Below are 20849 nucleotides of genomic sequence, written 5' to 3'. Positions count from 1 at the left end.
GGAGAGGAAAAGGGTAATGACGGCAGGAATGCATAATGACATATGCCCATAGCAGCATTTTCTGCTAAAGCGTAATGACATATGCCCATAGCAGCATTGCTATCCACACATTTAGGAATAGCCAAAAGCGAACGCCGGCACGAAGATCTGAGATGTCTTCCCGGGTGGGCATCATTGTCAGATGGGAAACACACCCGATCCCGTACCGACCTAGATATGTGAAATCGTCTTACGCCATATGTACTGATCTTTCTCGGGAGACATGGTCAAAGCCCGCTCTGAGATCTGAAACTCAAAGGATGCGTAAGCAGGCTCGACTGATAAGGAGAGGTCCGGCAGCTAGTTACTTATTTGAGAGCCCAATAAGTAAAATGAAAGCGAACTCTCGACTAAAAGGCCGCCATCGCTTTTTTAGTTACTTATTTGAGAGGGGCCACCCAATAAGTAAATTGAACCGGCAGGATGCGTAAGCATGCTCGACTGTTAAGGCCGCCATCGGCTTGACTGATAAGGAGAGGAACTTGAGAACTAAAAGGCCGCCATCGCTCGACTAACAGGAGAGGAACTTGAAGAACCACCGGGCCGCCATCGCTTTCCTGACTGTCGGGAGATTTTGATTGATAAGGTCACAGCAAGGGTAGGGTTAAAGTAAGCAAGCCTGGGTATGGTGAGGACTTTCTCCTTGCCTAGATCATGTTATTGGTCAGGGCAGGATAAGCGCTTTTCCACACACATATACATCCGCTTTTCCTTACTGTCTGTATATATTGATTGAAACTCTGCTAAAAAGCTGGTTAAATTTCACAAAGCCTCCTCCAGGCAGGGTGCACAGCTAACAATAGTATTCAAAGTTTAAGCCCCGCTATCACAAATTCAGTAACTAATATTATGTATGCTCTATGAAATGTCTCCTTCCCCACTTCTGATCTCTTATTCGTCTCCTTACCTTATCCATACCGTTATTTCCTCCATACATTTGTGGGAAGGGTTGGGTACAGGATAGGATCTTTTGATTTGTAAAGATAAAGCAAGAGAAAGGTGGGTAAAAGCCCTATATTGACTTATTTGGTGGGGGGGCCGGTCGATTGTTCAATGTCAAAAACTGTCTCCGTTGCGTTCTATCATCGCTTCCACTCTACCTATGACTCGTCTCCCATCATACGATGTTCTTGCTCTGGCTTCTCAAATCAGAAAATAGATGTGATTTCAGTCCCCATCTGTGAGTTTACCTCACCTGAGTTTTCCTGACCCAAACTCGTCTCATCCGAGTCTGCCTCACCTTATCTCCATCCTTCCTCTATGCTTTATGCCCGTGCCTGACTGCCTTGCCTTCCACTTATGAAATACCCCCTCTGAGTAGTGACAGCTCGCCCACTGGCAAGACCAGCAAAAGACTACTAGCTTTGGCATCCCGCCTAGCCGTGTTAAAGTAGCGAAATGGCATTCCTAATTCAATATAAATAAAATGTCACTTGAAAGGTTAAGTCGGGTGTCTGTATCAAAATTGAGAAAAAAAGATTGTTTCCAAGAGCGTCAATCTGATGGTTTCCCACATGTTTGTGTTCGCCTTCCTCTCCTTATCAGTCGAGCCCCCTGTCGGGTCCTTGCACTAGGAAGCGCAAGCCCCTCCGGGACCTTCTCTACCACAAGCTCGCAATCAATCTAGCAAGCGAGCGAGAAAAAGCCCTCATCAACCTGCTAGTTATAAAAAGCAATCCCCCTTATCCCACCCGCCTCTTCTCCCGGCCGGTCACTCTCGAAGCAAGTGACGAACTATAAGTGAGCAAGCATAAATCCAATTCCCCTAGCAGTCCCTTATTTTCAAGTATGTTCAATTCCTTTCTTCTGAGACATCAATTTCAAGGTTTAGTTGGGGTAAGAGATCAAAAGAGAGAACAAAATCTCATTTCCAAAGAGCATAAATGTGATAATAATTGGTTCAAATCTACCGTGCCTAATGCGCTAACTGCTTCCCTCCCGCCCCCAACCTGGTAGGTGGTGCTTCATAAGGGGATCTTATCATGAAGCCAGAACTATTTGCAAAATGAGATAGGTTGTGAATTATCACATTCAGAAGGGTTAGGAAAGACTAAACTCCTATAACCTTACATTTTTGTAAACCAAGACCTTAATGCGAATTACTCTTGACTTTTGGATTAAGGTGCCCAGGCCAAAGGTGGAGGGTAGGAATTATGAAATAAAGCGAGTTCGCTATTGAAAATTTCAATTTATTGAACTCGGGGGGATAACTTATGACTCCCCTACAATCTTTTCTTTATCAAAGGCGCATTTGGCCGAGAGGATAAGGACCACACCTCACAGGAGGTACCCGAGAGAAGGAGTTAGTTCAACCATCGATACAATGAATAGATTCACCATGTTCCCACCAAAAGACATTGAACATGTTGGTTACATATGGAGATATCCCCAAAATCCATCATTCCAAGTTGCAAACAGATGAGAAAAGAGGTGATGTTCCCTTCATTCAATCCATACCCGAGAATTGATGGGTGAGTCTGCTGCTTCCCCAAACCAAGAGCCAACCGAGCGATGAGGGCGCGGCCAGCTGGATGGGGAACTATAACCGAGCCAGTCTTCCAGGAGAGGAGAACCAGGAAGGAACTATAAGCCTTTCACCAAGGGCCTCTCGCCTTTTGCCTATCAACAGAAAGAAGCCAAGTACACCTTCAGCGTTCATCACTAGAATCAACAAGTACAATAGAGGGAAGGAAGGAATCTGCCTTTCACCTTTAGCCTTAAGCGAGTAACCTGTCACTCTAACCATTTTTCTTGAACCTTTTGACAGTAGCCTTTTCCCTTAACCCAAGAGCCTGTAAACAAGGGACTTTTTTCACCTCGGACCTTACCTTTCCAACTGAAGCCTTCATCACCAGCCATGCCAAGGAAGATCAACAAAAGCCAACAACAAGGACGAGAGGCAGGCAGGTGGTAAAATTGTGGGCCCACGGGATTTTATGTGTTTGAAATATATTTTTGTATTATACATTTTTTTGCATGTGTTACAAGTGTTTTTTTTATCACTAGTTGAGTTGGGCTACATTCTACAAGCTGGAAGCTGGAGAATCGTCGGTGAGTTGCGGCCGAGCTCTGCTGTTTATGTATAGGCTAGGATCTTTACAATGACATTGACGAGGATTTGTTCAAGCTCTGGCAAATTTAATATTATGGGGTTTTGAACAAAGCCGTACTCTGTTTCTTTTCATTGTGAAATCGCAGATGCACTTCTCTAAAGCGACTCCAGGATGACTTCGCGTATTCTTTTCTTCATGTTTTATTTTGAACCATCCTAGTTATGATCCATCTTGCAGCGGGTTCCTGTAGGTATGCAATTTAAAAAAAATAATTGTACAGTAATCATCATGCATTTATGTATTCTGTTTTGTTTTATCAATTTGGTCAGTGATTGCAGATGCAAAGAAGAATGCAAAGATAAGTGCAACTGTTATAGGGCACTGGGAATGGCTCGGTTCTAGGACACTAGTGCCTAGATACATTATACATATTACTTATTTTTCTTGTTCGAAGCTTTACGAAAATTACATTTTCTTTTAATCGTTGTGATTAACCAGTGCTTGTAAAAATGCATTTTCATTGTTCTTAGACACATTCTTGAATTGAGCGATTGTTACAACTCCAACATTCAAGTTTTCCTTTGACATTGTATGGTTACACCTTACACAGTTTTCCTTTGAAACTGTATGATTACACCAGTGTAAGGGTAACTGATTGTGAACTAATTCCCCTATTAAAAAATGTGAAAGCATATCCATAGTCCAGAATGCTCCAGGATTGTAATATGTTTTCCATTTTTACATTTCACAACATTTTGCAATATGTTTTCCCTTTTCACATTTTACAACATTTTGTAATTTGTATATTGATCACAGACAACACCTATTGTGGAGGTTGTTCGTGATATTAGTTTTGCATCACAGGTGATTGGAGATATGAGTGGGGCAGCTTCTTTGGATGACCTATTAGCTGATAGGTATTCTAAACTAGACTGCTCTATCATCCCAATGGAGAGAGGCCATGATGATTCTATTATGATCCTGAAATACTTGCAGAAGACTTACAAGCCAATCAAAATAAAAAATGAGGTGATTTAATCCGTTATGCCCTGTACCAAATTCTGCTTCTACCTGTATTTTTTGTTTGCTCACTGGATTGAGCTTTTACTCTCGATTAGATGATGAGCCTGTAGATTAAATTTGCTTGCACAACCTTTTCGCATTAATGTGCATAATATCTACGCTCTTCAAGGTTCCGGACCTACCTACAAGGAAGTTGTGAAGTTACCCAACAAGGTCCTGTTGTGGTGTGGTATGCTCATTCTTTCCTCTTAATTTTATATACATTGAATATGCAGTGTCACAGTTCCAGGTTTATAAAGGATCTCATCAGATCTCATCCCACCAAAGTAAGGAACCATCTCTGGATTTCCTTGCGAGTGAAAATATGATAACACTAGACTATGATCATAATATTAGCATGATATTTTGCAGGAACCAGGACATGCAACCTTGTAAGACATTTGAAGAACGGCTTGCTCCCTGCAATAGTTTCTGCCCCTGCACTTGGATACATGGTTTGTAATTTTCTTATTAATTATGCATGACAAAGCATTTTAAGTAACATATATATGGAGGAGCTTCTACATATTTATTTGGGGTGTAGTTTGGTAGAGGCATATACTTCTCAGATGTTGCTGCAAAAACAACACAATATGGATTCCATGGCTTGGAAAAACCACAAGGGTTTCTTATACTTGCAGTGGCATCACTGGGAGAGAAAGTTATTGAGATGTCCAAGTGCCCAGAGGTACTAAAATTATGGCAACTCCCCATAAATTGATTTAGATGATGAAGGATTTTCTATTACTATCTTTTCTAGTTAATCTGATCTGCAATTGATGCAGGATACAAAGGAATTAGAGGAGAAGGGTATGGGTGTCAAAGGATTAGGTAGAAAGACAACAAATGAGAATGAACATTTCACCTGGAAAGATGAAATTAGGGTGCCCTATGGATCTTTCATTCCTTCTGGACACAAAGACAACCCTCTGGCTTACAATGAATATGTTGTTTACAATCCAAAACAGGTGCCCCTGTAGTCATACTCGTTGAATTCTCTTTACAGAAAAAAGATGGATTAGAACAAACAAGTGCATGAAGACGCTAAACCTATCTTGCTTTTACTTTATTTGCAGGTGAAGATGATGTTTTTACACTGTGTTCAACTTGATGCCATGTAATATTATGTTTGCTTGAATATTATACATATATTTTTTACCTTCTCCTTGGAGTTTTTTTTTATCAATTTTCTCTTTCAAATTGGTTGTGGTTCATCGTTTAAGTTCAATAAACGCTCACTTGCAAATTGCTGGTATGCTCAAGAGAACTGAGATGCCCAAGACTCATCACTCAGAAAAATGTTAAAGTTACTGCCAAAGTCATTGTGGCAACTCAAAGAGCAGTTTCTCAACCCCGACAGGGACTACCGCTACGACAGTGGCTCCCTTGTTAGCTGGAGTGATCCTTTTAGGTGGTTTTTATTTGGGTTGGGATTATGAGGTAACGAAAGTTGGAGGAAGAAACTTGTCATTTAGGGTCATGAAGGAGTAACGAGATTAAAGTGATTATAAGGGTGTAGTGTGGATAAATAATATATGTATATATTAAATTAATTAATATGATGGTTTAGTTTTTTTCTTATTAAAAAAATAAAATTGTATAAATGTATAGATAAAGTATGTTAATTGGAGTTATTTTAAGTGGTTGAAAGGAAAGAATAGATTTTTTTATACCTAAATTCTATTCTCGCAAGTGACATGATAAATGTTGATATTATTGACAATATATATATATATAGAAAAAATGGTAGGATGAGTAAGTGGGTAAGTAGTAGAAAGGTTGTAGAAATATCATGTGATTACATAAAAGCACTTGTGTCATTGTTTTAAGTTAATCTTTCCAATATGCATAAGTAGAGGACAAAGTAAAGGCAATGGTTCACAATGTGATTTATTTAACATCCCCTCATTCATTTTAACCTCTATGACACTCACTAACTTCCTTTCACAATAAAAATATTAATACCTATAGTTCTTTAAGTCAAAGAGGCTCAGAGCATTTCTCTGACTTCTAGTCGGACCAGACCCTCGGCTTGATGACTTAAGGAGGAAAGGCATTAAATTCCCTTATAAATCATTCATTCCCCTCACAAAACCCCTTTTCCTATGGTTAAGTTCTCTTGCTTAGGAAAACCCCTTTATAAACATGTTTTATGTGCAAAACCCACCAAATACATTTATCCTAAGTACTAAGTATGTGGAAAGCACACAACATTTCATATACCTAAGTACAATAGCCCTTCCACTCATTTCACCGCATATTAACTTTTTTAACTTTATTATTTAAATTTCTGAAAAACCCATTGTCCCGTATATATTTAACTTCTTTATATAAATTAACCCCACCCCTTAGTTTATTTATAAATTATATTACTACCCCATATCCCACATATATATATATTCCTCATATGGAATATAGAACGTTGTACTTGTGAAAAGGAATAAAATATTTTAGCACACAGGACATGGAGCAGACGGTGGCAGGGTGTTCTATTAAGGCACTTTGTGGTGTAAAGGTCACCAGTTTGAAACTTTGTGGGCAAAAATCCAACCATGATAAGGGTTGGTGTGGCCCAGGCCAGGTGCAATCCCCAGGTGATTTTGATGGCTTAGACATCCTTGGGTCATGACTACTCAAGCCACAGGTTAGGTGTGCCACTCATCTCAAGACTCACATAACCTAGCAAACAATTTTTTTTTGTATAGATAAAGTATGAGAATTGGTAAGATATCCTTGATTATTATATAAGGAGTAGTGTTAAGTATGAGAATTGTTAAGATGTCCTTGATCATTATATAAGGAGTAATGTTGAGTATGAGAATTGACAAGATATCCTTAATCATAATATAAGGAGTAATGTTGAGTAGATGACATAATACTATATATAATTAAGGATTAACCTTTTATGTATTGGGTATATATTAAAGAGTAGTTAAGACATATTTTTTAACCACCCTTGTAAGGTTATATGGATTTAGAGATGCCAAAAATCCTAGGGTCATTTAGAAAAGGTGAGAAAATCACATTTTCAAAGTGCACAACGAGTCATTTGCCCAATAAATGCAAAAAAACTAACCATGGAAAAATGCATTTGAGTACCCTCTATCCTACACCTTTAGAATTTATCTTACTAGAAACTTCCAAATATTTAAGACAACTTTGATGCCTCAACTAATACAATACTCTTATAGCTAGTGTGAACCCTCCCATAGTTGGTACACACCTCTCTTGGTGTAGACTCTCCATGATATGATAAGATTATAGGTACCTTTCTCCAAAGAAAAGAAAGTAAACTTGTTGGCATAAACTATTGTGCCTCAGCTAAGGGGATTAGAATCAAGTACCCAGTGATACAAAACTAGCCAAATACCAAACAACAATGGCGCTAAAGGGTTGAATTAACCCCTTTGACTTATTAATGCAAGTACCTAATAACTATACAATTGGGATTAAATAGAGTTCAGTCTATATGGAAGAGGATAAAGGTTGTTGAATGATATGTCCATTCATGCACTATGTAAGGAATACTAGTTAAGAATATGATTTCATGCTTTAGTGATGATATGATGTGCATGACAAGAATACACCTAAATGTCATGATTTGATGATAGATATGATTTGCATGGTAAGAGATACAACTCAACGATGTGCTTCAACGATCAATATGATGTGCACAAGAAGAAATACAACATGCAAATCAATATGCTTGCATTCCATGTAGCAAAACGTCTTTCCTAATACATCATAGACATGAGAGAATGTTGTTTTTTCCAAGTAACATATCTTGGGGAAAACCACATGGGCATATCCCCTCATTTTGAAGATGGTACCTAGGGTAAACCTTGGATTCTTTAAGGTACAAGGCCAAGTCAACAATTCATTAATAGATCATATATAACTCGTAAACAATTAACTCACCAAGAGAAACACACATCACAAAGTCGGATTTGAACCTATGTGGGCAAGGTGACAACTTTTCCTGACAAGCACTTGAGTTACACCCAATTAACTACATGAGATAATTTTTTACTAACAAATATGACACATAGATAGAGATTTAGCTTATACACATGAATTATACCTACATATTTGATGATTTCTATCCTCGCCCTTAGTATATTGCAAAGAGGAGAGATTATGAATAAAGTATGATATGCAAGGTTGATAGGAAGGGGAGGGGTCTTGTATAGCCCTGAAGGAAATCTTATTAAGAGGTATGCACGGGGATTGAGACAAATGACAAACAATCAGGTAGAAAATGCATGGATTGTTGTGAGGTTTGGTAATGGCCAAAACCACACAAGTGACAAACATTAGAATCTTGGGGGACTCACTTATCATCATTCAACACTTATGCAAAGGAAACTTACCCAAGGACAAGAATTTGAAGAACCTATTGAAGGAAATAAGGGGATTCTGGAAGATATTCCACAAAACAATACCTTCATATCCTAAGAGGTCAAAAATAAGAAGCCAACAAGTGTGCAAATCAAGCTTGGCAGCTTCAGGCAAGGCAATTAAAAATAAATGGTGATTCAGGATGGTGGAACCTACCCTAATCTTAAAGGCTCAAGCATATTTTTAAGGAAGGAATCATGATCTATGTCACCCTATTAAAAAATTATTATAGGGTCCATTATTATATGATCAATTTTTGAGAATAGGCTCATAATAAAAATTGGGAAGGGGGCTCGATGGATGTCATGGCACCCTAATTAAGTTTGATGCAGGTATATGGAAAAATCGAGCACACCTTCTACAAGGAAGAGACATAGCTTGAAGGACGTAGTACATATTTGCCATAGGACATCCATAAGCGACATTGATTGCATTAAGGGGGACGACACTTATGAAGAGTTATGCGACTATAATGTTGGACTGGAGTATGAATGGACACCAAAGAAAAATAACAGATCAATGTGGTTTACCATTTCATGATGCAATTTGGGGATAAAAAGTCGAGGGAATCGTAGAAGAATTTGGCAAATCTCGTGGAGAAAAGCTAGAAGCCAGTATGGTGTGCCATCTTCCTTAGCTGCGATAATTCGATTTTAGGTTGGTTTATGCCTTTGTTTTGAGCTTTGGATAAATTGTAGGCATATTGGTGGTTTCTGGATATGGTGGGTGGATGAAAAACATTTGGCCTATGCCTTGGTTATAGATCGACGATGTGTTTATACAAAAATACACACTGTTCTTACAGAACAAAGACCTTTTGGAAGCATATAGTGCCTCGTGGTTGGCCCTGTTTGGTGCCTTTATGTGAAATTGGGTTACTCGCTGGATTGAGGGCCTTCCCTATAACAAAAATGGGTTTGAGCACATGCACTGAATTTCTGAGAGGCCACATAACTAATTTGGAATGGGACAACAAATGGTGAATGAGGGAGGAGAATCAGTTCTATGTGTTTGGGATGAGTGCCTATGAGAATAATACACCGAATTGGGATGCATGCAATTGCCTTTAGTGTGACTCGAGTGGAAATGCTACTGTGTGTATACCAAGCAGTCGACTGGACCAAATCCTAAAAGGGGGGTACTGTTGGAAGCAATGGGCCATAGTTTCCTTTTTTGGAATGACCAGATCAAGACGTGGTGGGGTAAAGAGGGTGATTTTGGCACCAGTAGTCAAGAAAGGTACATTAGCTGCAATTGTAAGGAAAGGGTCAGTCAGTATTGGAGGAAATGAATGCCTTTCAACTTGATATGCTAGTGATGAATATGAAATTGAAGGAGTAGATGGAGAAAAATGTTAATGTGTTGGAGGATGTCTAGGCTTTGAAAGAAACATTAGCTAGGCAGGTGGATGAGACAAAGACACTTCATAAACGAATTATTGATTTGCAAGAACAAATTCATACTTTGAATATCAACCTTAGTGAATCCAACACTACAAGTTGGAAGGAAGCAGGAAGATGTCCAAACCTCAACATGCCACCAAAGGAGGAAGCTGACAATCTCAAATTATGTATGCATTGCTACAAATTGTGTCTTTTATTAGGAAGTTATTGTATGTGTACATGAATGTAATGAATTTTGAGAAAATATGTAGTCCCTTAGAAGTGTTAGTAGTCAATATTAAACAAAGGGACAAAATAGAGGGTGGACAAAATGTAATACATTTCTTGAGTACTTGTTGTGACCAGACACATATTTAATAAAATATATATACCCATTCCTGTTTAAAAAAAAACAAAGTATGATATGCAAATAGAGATTTAAATAATATACATGAATTCTTATGAAGAATCTTCGGCGAAAATCACATAGAAAAACTTATGTCGACGCGTTTCGAACCTTCCAGTGCAGTTCATCATCAGGACAAGTTGAATGAGCAGATCTCATTTAGCACATTAAATAGACAGGGCAGAGAATCCATGACTCAACGGCTAAAAAATAACAGCTAGAAAATGATAACCGTTAGTTTGACCGAGATAAATGGAAATTAATAATAATGATAATAATATTATTAAAAATATTTTCATTTAAAATAAAATTGATAATAAGTAAATCAAAATTAATAATTTTAAATATGTTGAATTTAATAGTTAGTTATACATAACAAACCTATTATTATTATTATTATTATTTTCTTTTAAAATTAAAATTACTAATAAGAAATTCAATAAATTCAAATATGTTGAAAAAATAAAATGGATTAAATTAAAATTACTTTTTATAATAAAATAAAATAATATAAAAAAAAAAAAAAAAAAAAAAAAATAAAAAAAAAAAAAAAAAAAAATAAAAATTTAAAAAAAAATAAATTAAAAAATAAAAATAAATAAGAAATTATAGTTAGTTATAAACGTCAAACATGGTGTAAAAAAATAAAAATAAATAAATAAATAAATAAAATAAAATAAAATAAAAAAAAAAAAAATAAAAAAAAAAAAAAAAAAATAAAAATAAAAATAAAAAAAAAAATATTTCAAATTAATTTTATTAAAAAAGCACAATAAAATAGAATTATTACAGTAATACCAATTCATTTAAGGAACCAAAAGTATATTAGTTTTAAATTAAATTTAGATTAATTTTAAAATTAATTTTTATAAATTAAAATAAAATTAATAGGTAAAGAAAATACATAATTATAAATAAAACTAAATATATTAAGAACCATTAATAGTTTAAATAAATTAACTAATATGAAATTAATTTAAGTGAATAAATTATAATTAAATAAAAAAAAAAATTTAAGTGAATAAATTATAATTAAATCCAAAAAAAATAAAATAGTAATAATAATAATAAAAATAAACAAATAAATTGATAGAAATTGCAAACAATAAATTGAGAGAAAGAAGGCAAACAATTAGGAGGAGAGGGCTGGGACCCAGCAACTACTAATCTTCCAGCCATCCTCTCTATTCAGATTGATTGGCCTTTTTTCAATCTCAAGGGCTTCCCTAAATTTCCGGTGATGGAATTGAGACACTCTAGCAATCACACTAGCTTCCTCGATGCAGACATGATGATTGGTTTTCTCTACATGTTCTGCTAACGCGGAAGATTTAGTTCTCATATGCTTTAGGTCAGCTGCGTGCTCACTAATCCTTTGATTAATGGAGCGACCAGTCTCACCAATATAGGGGGTCCCACAAGAGCAAGGAATAATATAAACCCCTTTCATGTCTTTGGGGTCGATGGGATCATCTTAGGGAATTATGAATGGTGTTAAGAGGTCTAAACGTTGCGGGGATATTATGTCTCCTAAGAACCCTTGCAATCTTATCTGTGGTCCCATGAACATACGGAAGATGGACTCCAGGAATTCTCTCTTTAGGCTCCTTCCCGGTACACGAGTTCTTAGCTGCTTTGAGGAAAGCCTTTTGTCCCAAGTATCTACTATATCCATTCTCAACAAAGACATTAAGAAGATGAGATTTTTCCTCATCGAAGCTATACATGAATTCACTTACAAGCATGATGATATCTATCCTCACCGTGTATAGTTTTTGTCAAATAATTGCCAAAACTCTACCAGAAGCATGTCAAACTCAACAATCACTCCTACTAAGATACATATACTATTTGTCAAACTTAAAACAAAAGAGAATTTGGTGTCCATTTTGTTGACCAATAGGTACCTAATAATTATAGAATTTAGTTTTAACTGAGCTTAATCTATACAGAAGATGATAAATCCTATTAAATGACTTCTATACACCAACATGCATTGTACAATAAATAATAACTAAAAACATGATGCCATGCTTTATTGATTAATGTGATGAAAGAGATTTTGATTTGCATTTGTTGGTTAATAGATACCTAATAATGTAGATATCTTATAACTATAAAATTTAGTTTTAAATAAGCTTATTCTATATGGAAGAGGATAAAGATGGTTGAATGATTTCTCTATATCAACACAAATTTATAAGAAATAGAAACTAAAAGTAAGATGTTCCACTTTAATGATCAACATAGTTTTAATTAAGCTTAATTATATGGAAGATGATAAATCATTGTCTATATCAACATGCATTGTATAATAAATAATAACTAAAAACATGATGTATGCTTTATTGATCAATGTGATGAAGGACATTTTGATTTGCATTTTGTTAGTCAATAGGTACCTAATAATGTAGATACCTTGTAATCATAAAATTTAGTTTTAATTAAGCTTAATCCATAGGAAGACGATAAAGGTTGTTGAATGACTTGTCGATATCAACACGCATATACAAGAAATGGTAAATAAAAGTAGGAAATTCCGCTTCAATGATTAAGGTGATGAAAGAGAATTTGGTTCACATCAATGTGATGAAACATAATTTTGGTTCACATTATCAATCAATATTGGTTCACATTAATGCGATGAAACATAATTTTGGTTCACATTATCAATCAATATTGGTTCACATTAATGCGATGAAACATAATTTTGGTTCACATTATCAACCAATAAATATCTAATAACGTATGTATCCAATAATTATAAATTTTGGTGTATATTGAGTTTCATTTATATGAAAATGATAAAGGTTGTTAAATAAGTTATCTATATCAACATATGTTGTATAGGGAATAGTAAGACACATTATATAGGGAATAATAACTAATCAATTTGATGAAAAATGATTTGATTTGCATTTTATTAGCGAATAAGTACCTAATAATATAGATACCCTATAATTATAAAATTTGGTTTTAATTAAGCTTAATTTATATGGAAGAGGATAACTGTTGTTGAATGACTTGTCTATATCAACACACTTTTACAAGAAATAACAACTAAGAATAAGATGTCTTGCTTTAATGATCAATGTGATTAAAAAAAATTTGGTTCACATCCATATGATGAAACATAATTTGATTCACATTGTAGATGGGTGAAAGAAAATTTACTTCACATCGATATGATGAAACAAAATTTGGTTCACATTGTCGACCAATAAATATTTAATAATGTAAGTACCAAATAATTATAGAATTCCATTTATATTGAATTCTATTGATATAGAAAGGATAAAGGTTATTGAATGAGTTGTCTATATCACAGACATTATGCAAGAAATAATAACTAATATATATATATATATATTGCATTATGTGAGATAATATCTCTTTTATATATATAAAATATATTAATTTTGCATTATGTGAGATAATGTCTTTCCTAATAATATTTTTTAATATATAAATAGAGATTTAATAAATATAAGATAATATTTTTTTAATAACTATAATATATAAATATGGATTTAATAAATATATCTTATAAATTTCAACGATGCATGTATTGTATATTATAAATATGGATTTAATAAATATATCTTATAAATTTCAACGATGCATGTATGTATTTGACAATAATTGCAAATGAAAAAGAATTTGGTTCACACTTATGTGGACCAATGTTTGGGCCAATGTTGGGCAGAGTAAGAATGGCATTAGGAGTTGTGTGGTTGGTTGAAAAGCTTAGGAGTATTTATGCCCTTTGGAAACAAAACAAAATATCTGGAGAGCGACACGAGTTCAAATCCCTCGCAATTGTGTTCTATCTCCTATCCCTGCAATTAATTGGACCCCGCCACCCGCCCTCCGATGAACGCATGCGCGCACACCGCCCGCTGCCAAAAAAGGGCAAGAAAAAAACATTAAAAAGGAATATTTAAAAAAGATTAACCCGACAACGCCGAGTGCCGGAGTCGGGTTAACGTCAAGTTTCGTCATGTCGCTGTTCCCAAGGCGTAGAGTGAGGGAAGGGAAGTTAAAATGCGGCGTGTCGGGGGCTGACCGCCGAGCACAGTGGGGCTGCCGGAAGAGGTTGGGTGAGGGTCAACTTCCCGGCAGGCACAGATTCCGTTTAGGTGACTCACCTCTACCCGGGGGCCGGGGGCTGCTTACTGCCTGCTGCTCTCATTTGCATATTGGTTTTTCCCAGTTAAATTCTGTTCAGCAGGGTCCACGTGCGCACGGGCTTACGGCTTAGGGCCGCGGGCACCCGGTTACCAACCGGTAAAACTAAAAAGGGAAGGAAAGTTCCCTGCTTACTGCCTTTACTGAAACTGATGACCCTCCGTTTCATCTGTGTGCTCTGTTTGTTCTGTTTTTTGTGTCTGATTGAAGATGAGAGTAATGTAGTTAGTGGGGAATGGAGAGGAGAATGAAGAAGGGAGAGGACGGTGGGCGGGGGCGCGGGCACGGGCAGGGAAGTCCCGGGCTCGATTCACAGCTATGGCATGCCTGTGCAGGGGGAATGGTGGAGATGCCTGTTGTGGGTTCCAAGGTCTATTATTTCCCGCAGGGCCACGCTGAGCACGCTTCGACACCACCCGACTTCCCACCTGACCTCAAAATCGCGCCCTCTGTTCTCTGCACGGTGCTCTCCGTTGCTTACTTGGCCGACATCGACACCGACGAGGTATACGCCCGCATCCGCCTCCAGCCCGATGGTGGGCGAATGATAGGAGCCCTCGGCGATGACAACGACAACGATTCCTCGACTCTTGCTCCTCCTCCTCGTCCTCCGACTCCGACAGCGTCTGGGGAGAAGCCGGTGTCATTCGCCAAGACCCTGACTCAGAGTGACGCGAACAACGGGGGCGGCTTCTCGGTGCCCCGCTACTGCGCCGAGACAATCTTTCCCCGCCTCGACTACTCCAACGACCCTCCGGTGCAAACGGTGCTTGCCAGGGATGTCCACGGGGAAGTCTGGAAGTTCCGCCACATATACCGCGGGACCCCGCGGCGCCACCTCTTGACCACGGGATGGAGCACCTTTGTCAATCAGAAGAAGCTCGTGGCCGGGGATGCCATCGTTTTCCTGCGGAGCGCAACGGGGGAGCTCTGCGTCGGGGTCCGCAGATCCACCCGAGGCGGCGGTGGGTTCGCCTCCACAGCGGCGGAGTCTGGCCCCTGGCATTGGCCGGGATCGAATCCTTACAGGACCGCTGCTTCGTCCCTCAAGGGAGGTCCTTATGATAATTTCTCCGACTTCCTGGACAGCTCCAATAGGCTTCTCAGGTCCAGCAATTCGGGCTTCGCTAGAAATAGAGGCAAAATTGCTGCGAAATCTGTTGTGGAAGCCGCGACCCGTGCTGCCATGGGGCAGCCCTTTGAAGCTGTTTATTACCCCCGCGCGAGCACCCCTGAGTTCTGTGTGAAGGCGCAGTCTGTGAATGCGGCTCTCAGCTTGCAGTGGGCTGCAGGCATGCGTTTCAAGATGGCATTCGAGACGGAGGACTCTTCCAGAATTAGTTGGTTCATGGGCACCATTTCTTCCATTCAGTACGCAGACCCCGTGATTTGGCCCAAATCCCCCTGGCGCCTTCTCCAGGTTAATGTTCATGTTAACCTCCTTGTAAAATTTTGATTTTCCCTTCTCAGAACACCATTTATTTCGGATAGTTTAGTGTTTTTTCAGAAGTCTCAAGGAGGCTCTTTCTGTTCCTGACTGCAATTCTATGCTTGAAAGACCAATGCCGATGGCACATGCTATTGCCATCGCATCTCATTTCTCTTTGTTATATTCTACTACTTCTGAGAACACTCCATTATACTCTCTTCAATCTTGTGTTTGTAAGACTGAATAGTCAGATATGCCTATCTCATGGGGCATGGGACTTCGAATTGCTTCGACGACTATAAAGTTTCTTCTCCTCGTCTAGAATCCCACATTGTTTGTGAGTGCTCGTCCCCCAACATACTAATTGTTATGTCAACGGGGGCAGCTGCAGGGGAGTGGTTTCTTCTAGTAACATATTGGTTGATTGGTTGCAGGAAGAATATGCTTCTTTGTTCAGTCTTCCCCTCCTCCATATAATGTGTCTATGAGATAGATAAACGACAGATGGGTATGCCTATTGTATGGCATCATGGAATTGCATCTACCACTATAATATCTCCCCCTCTTATCATCCTTCTTACTACATTGTCAGTGGCCAAAGCAGAGACGTGTGCAATGTGTATTGCCCCTCCCTATATAGCAAAGAGAGAAAGATGAACATCTCCGCTTAGGCTCCAACTTACCTATCCTCTCTGCCAACTGAACAGCTAAGCTAGATTTGAACCCAGCAACTTCCCAAAGATGAAGCAGAACAGCTTCTTCATCAAGAGTAACAGACATATTTCATATTTGTCAATGTTATAACATCCTACAATATCGCATTGTCACCAAGCAAAGCAGAGATGTATGTAAATGTGCATTATCATAGCAAAACGGGTAAGATGGCGTTGTCTGCGTTGGAGTCAACTCTGACAGAATCAATACCATTTACAAAAAACCCTATCCTTGCTGCAGACTGAATGGCCAAGTCAGATTTGAACCCACCAACTTCCCTGGATGAAGCAGCGTAGCATCTTTAAGTAAAAGTAGCCCACCAGGGTATTTTCCATTGAAATGACATATTTGTCAATGTTATAACATCTCACATGCCTCTATCTGCCTATCTGATCATCCTCTATCCCAAAGATGACTCCATCATTGGAGAGGGGAAATAAGCAAAACGTTATATTTTGCAGTAGTCTAGCCCCAAAAGTTTGGGATATTGTGCAGCTATGTCAGATTTGAACCCAGAAACTTCCCCCAGATGAAGCAGCATAACTTCTCCATTAAGAGTAGCCCAAGGGTCTCTTCCACAGAAAGGACATGTTTGTCAATATTATAACAAGCCACGGTTCTACTTGCCTTTCTGATCATCCATCTCTCCCCAAAGATGACCTGCTTCATTGGAGAGGGGAAATGAGCAAAATGTGTTATTCTGCAGCAATTTAGTCCTGAAAGGTTTGGATTAACTTATGCCCATCCTGGCTTATAACCTGTAGCCTAACTTTATCTGTTGTTCAAACACCAAATCTTTGAACGGCTATTGGGTCTGAAGTATTACAAAATTTCACTATAGATGAAATATGTCTGGCAATGCTGGGCTTCTGTTGCTTGTCAAGGTGGCCTTTTTTATGCTGTTAAGTTCAGTTAGGATAACTTTATTTCAGCTTATTCACAGACCACAATACAGACAAGTTTTAGTCACAATAGTCGGTGCAAAGCAGCTAGTCGCCTAACATTTGATGTAATCCTTGATTTACTCTCTGAAGGAATAGACAGGACCCAGTAGAGGCTACTTGAATCTTTTTACCCAGTTGTAAGTTATCATTTGTCTTAGATTACAGTTGACTTGAAAATTACCCTCTACAGTTCTGACCTTATTTAATCTCTAAAGTTTGCTAGCAATCAATGGTATTTTGGGTTTGGTACAGTCAATGGTATTTTGGGTTTGCTACAGTGTAAATTATGGGTTACCTTTATGATCTTACTTGTAATTAAATGCATAAGAAAACTGTTTTCAAAAACATTGAAGTTTTTCTTTCTCCAGTTTTTAGTTGGAAGCCAGAATGGATGAATATGAAGTTTGGATCTGAACATATTGAATGATGAAGTAGTACTGGAGACTTTGAATCTCATTGCTTGGAATTTTGTGCAACAGGTAACGTGGGATGAGCCAGATTTGTTACAAAGTGTCAAAAGAGTAAGCCCTTGGATGGTGGAGGTTGTTTCCAACATGCCTGCCATCCAAATGACACCCTTCATGCTTCCAAAGAAGAAGCTCCGAGTTTCTCAGCCTCCGGAGTTTCATCTCGAGGGCCAAAGGGGGATCATGGGACTCCAAATGGCTACTCTTACCAATAATGTGCTGGGGCAGATAAACCCTTGGCACAGTGTTTCAGAAAATGTACCTGCAGGCATGCAGGGAGCCAGGCATGATACTATTTATGGGATAAGTTTCTCTGACATACATCAGAACAACATCCAATCCAGGTTGTTCTTAGATAATGTGAAGCACGAAGAGTCAGTTGCTATGCCCACACGTGTATCTACAGAACTCAATATAGGAGGCGTTTCTCAGGTTGAAAGGTCTGAGGTGCACAACAGTCTATCTTGTTTGCTGACCATGGGAAATTCATCACAGAGTGAGAATAAAATCAGTAGGTGTGCCACTAGCTCTACGTCTAAGAGCACATCTTTTCTGTTGTTTGGAAAGCCTATACATACAGACCAATCTCCAAGATCTCAACAGCAGCAGCAGTCTGGAGTTAGCTCTGCAGATGGGCTTGGTTTTCAGTCCTTCAATGACACTGGTTCACCTGGGCTTACAAACAACAGCTCAACTGATGTTAATCAAGAAGTTGAGGATAAGGTTCAGAAACTGACAAAGGCAGGTGGATCAAAAATTTCTGACAATTCTAGCCTTACACACCAACATGGGAATAGCTTGGAATCTTTTGGAACCAATGGTGTCAAAGGTCTTCAGAGGTTTAAATATGAAACCGGTATACTCAGCTTGAAGAAAGATACACATGAAAAAACATCAGAGGATACAGTTCTCCCCTGCAAAGTATTTAGTGAGACTGAAGAAGTAGGGCGAACCCTTGATCTAACAATGTTCAGCAGTTATGAACAGCTCTATGACAGGTTACGAAAAATGTTTGGTATTGATGATTTAGAGCTGTCAAATCGTGTTCTCTACAAGGATATTGGCAACATGATGAGGCATGCTGGAGAGGAACCTTATGGGTAGTTTTATCTCACTTCAACATTTACACTGATTCATTTCGTAAATTAGGGCTTGGGCAAAGGCTAAAAGTAAACAGTTGTAATCTATGTTTTCTCATTTACGAAATGTCTCTGAACATCATGTCAATGTTGTCTTTGCTAAACAAATCAGAAGCACAAGTAACTACAATGCGAAATAAATGTTATGTAGTAGTTAGAATAATGCTTTTCTCTTTTTGCATTTAGTAATACTTATGTGGATTTTCAGGCAACCAAGCTAATCTTTTATTGTCTTTCAACTGAATGCAGAGATTTCATGAGGACGGTGAGGAGGCTTACAATCTTATCCGAATCTGGCAGTGACAATATGTCAAGGTAACTGTTGGTATGCTTTAATCTGTATGCATGATTCTTCCTTTGCAGGGTTGGATCCAGTTCAAGATCATTAATTTTACTGTTATATGTGGAAAACTACTTAAGAAGAATGTAACTCTGGAGGCACACAACTTACATAACGTCTAAAAGCAGCATGATAATGATATTGACTCAAATTTAATGTTTTGTTAACCTGTTAGGTAATCTCCTTCAGCTGTTGAAGTCAACATAATGATCAGAAGTCCTGTCTTGTTGATCAAACTGGGCAAAATAGACCCTAGGACAAAGAGTTAAACTTCAACTCTCTCAAGTTCGTCAGTTAAAGTGCTATGAACTCTTTGTACTCGTGGCATATTGGTTTTGGATATATTTGTGTGTTATTCCTAAGTGAAATTATATCAACCATTGTCATAAGTTTGAACCTGTCAAGGACAAACATCTTACTAAAGTGTGTAATATTTACATGGTTTGTTTGATGAGTTCCTCACCTCAGAATTATTTTAGCTTTTCCATCTTGGATTTTCCATAATTAGTTGTCAATTCTGTTCTGTATCCTTGTTATGAGGCACTGCTTTTCCAAAATAAGCTTTTCATTGTTGCTGTTGAGTATTCTGTGTAGTTTGCGTTTCCTGAGAATAATTGGTTATGATCATGGATATGTCTCAGAGTGAACTGTGGTGGTTTGTTTTAGTCTTATATGGATGAAACCAGTTGGTTATTATGTTTAAAATCGAGGGCTTAAAATCTGTACACTGCCATGGCATTTGTTTTATTGCAGGGAAAACTAGATTGGCTGGCTTTGCTTTATTGTAAGAAAAAATTCTCATAGCATTCCATTTTTCTTCCAAAGCTTTATCTCCTCATATCTAAAATTTAGAGTGGTGTTCTATGTCTTTGTGTGATTTCGCATTTATGTGGTTTCATGTACCTTATTTATTTTGGAGGGTTGCTTTTAAGAAAGATTCGTACATTGTTCGATGCCTTTGTAAGGTTTTGCATAAAGTGGATAAAATGGATTTTGGAACTTGAATGGTTTGGTTATATTTTATAGGATGTACAGTGTACATTATCTGACAATTCAATACACCAAACTTGGCATTGTTTCTGATCATTATTGATAACTTAAGGTGAATGCTCACTGATTCTCGAGTGAGTATCAACAAGGAGCTCATATGTTGCTTAAATGATAGACCTTACTGTATGCTATTCTGTTTTGATATATTTTTGATTTGTTTGTCTCGTGTGTTTGTTGGCATCACATGGCCACAGCAACTGCCCTCAAGTTTATTAATGTAGGTTGTGTGTATATACTA

General features: G+C 37.9%; 1 protein-coding gene across 2 annotated transcripts; it reads left to right on the top strand.

The window, feature by feature from the left end:
- The first annotated feature begins 14641 nt into the window (after window positions 1–14641).
- LOC149170030 (auxin response factor 18-like) lies at window positions 14642–20142 on the top strand. 2 transcript variants are annotated; one of them, XM_089428857.1, is made up of 4 exons: window positions 14645–15948; window positions 18095–19182; window positions 19471–19536; window positions 19737–20142. In XM_089428857.1, the coding sequence occupies exons 1-4, from the start codon at window positions 14764–14766 to the stop codon at window positions 19738–19740; spliced, it is 2343 nt and encodes a 780-aa protein (XP_089284983.1). In that variant the 5' UTR covers window positions 14645–14763; the 3' UTR covers window positions 19741–20142. The 2 variants fall into 2 exon arrangements, with proteins under 2 accessions (XP_089284984.1, XP_089284983.1); XM_089428858.1 differs by lacking the exon at window positions 19737–20142 and having other exon boundaries at window positions 14642–15948; window positions 19471–19540.
- The last annotated feature ends 707 nt before the right edge of the window (window positions 20143–20849 follow it).

The sequence above is a fragment of the Pinus tabuliformis genome, chromosome 4_2 (genome assembly GCF_031772625.1).
Source record: "Pinus tabuliformis cultivar Carrire ecotype Pingquan chromosome 4_2, CPIR1, whole genome shotgun sequence".
Taxonomy (NCBI): Eukaryota; Viridiplantae; Streptophyta; class Pinopsida; order Pinales; family Pinaceae; genus Pinus; species Pinus tabuliformis.
The sequence above is the reverse complement of the archived record's forward strand: the minus strand, read 5'-3'. Positions and strand labels throughout refer to the sequence as shown.

Bases quoted from the DNA above. Each gene is read 5' to 3' on its own strand.
- LOC149170030 (XM_089428857.1), top strand. From the start codon at position 14,764: ATGGAGAGGAGAATGAAGAAGGGAGAGGACGGTGGGCGGGGGCGCGGG. The intron at 15,949-18,094 runs GTTAATGTTCAT...TTTGTGCAACAG, and splicing joins CCCCCTGGCGCCTTCTCCAG to GTAACGTGGGATGAGCCAGA. The intron at 19,183-19,470 runs GTAGTTTTATCT...AACTGAATGCAG, and splicing joins GCTGGAGAGGAACCTTATGG to AGATTTCATGAGGACGGTGA.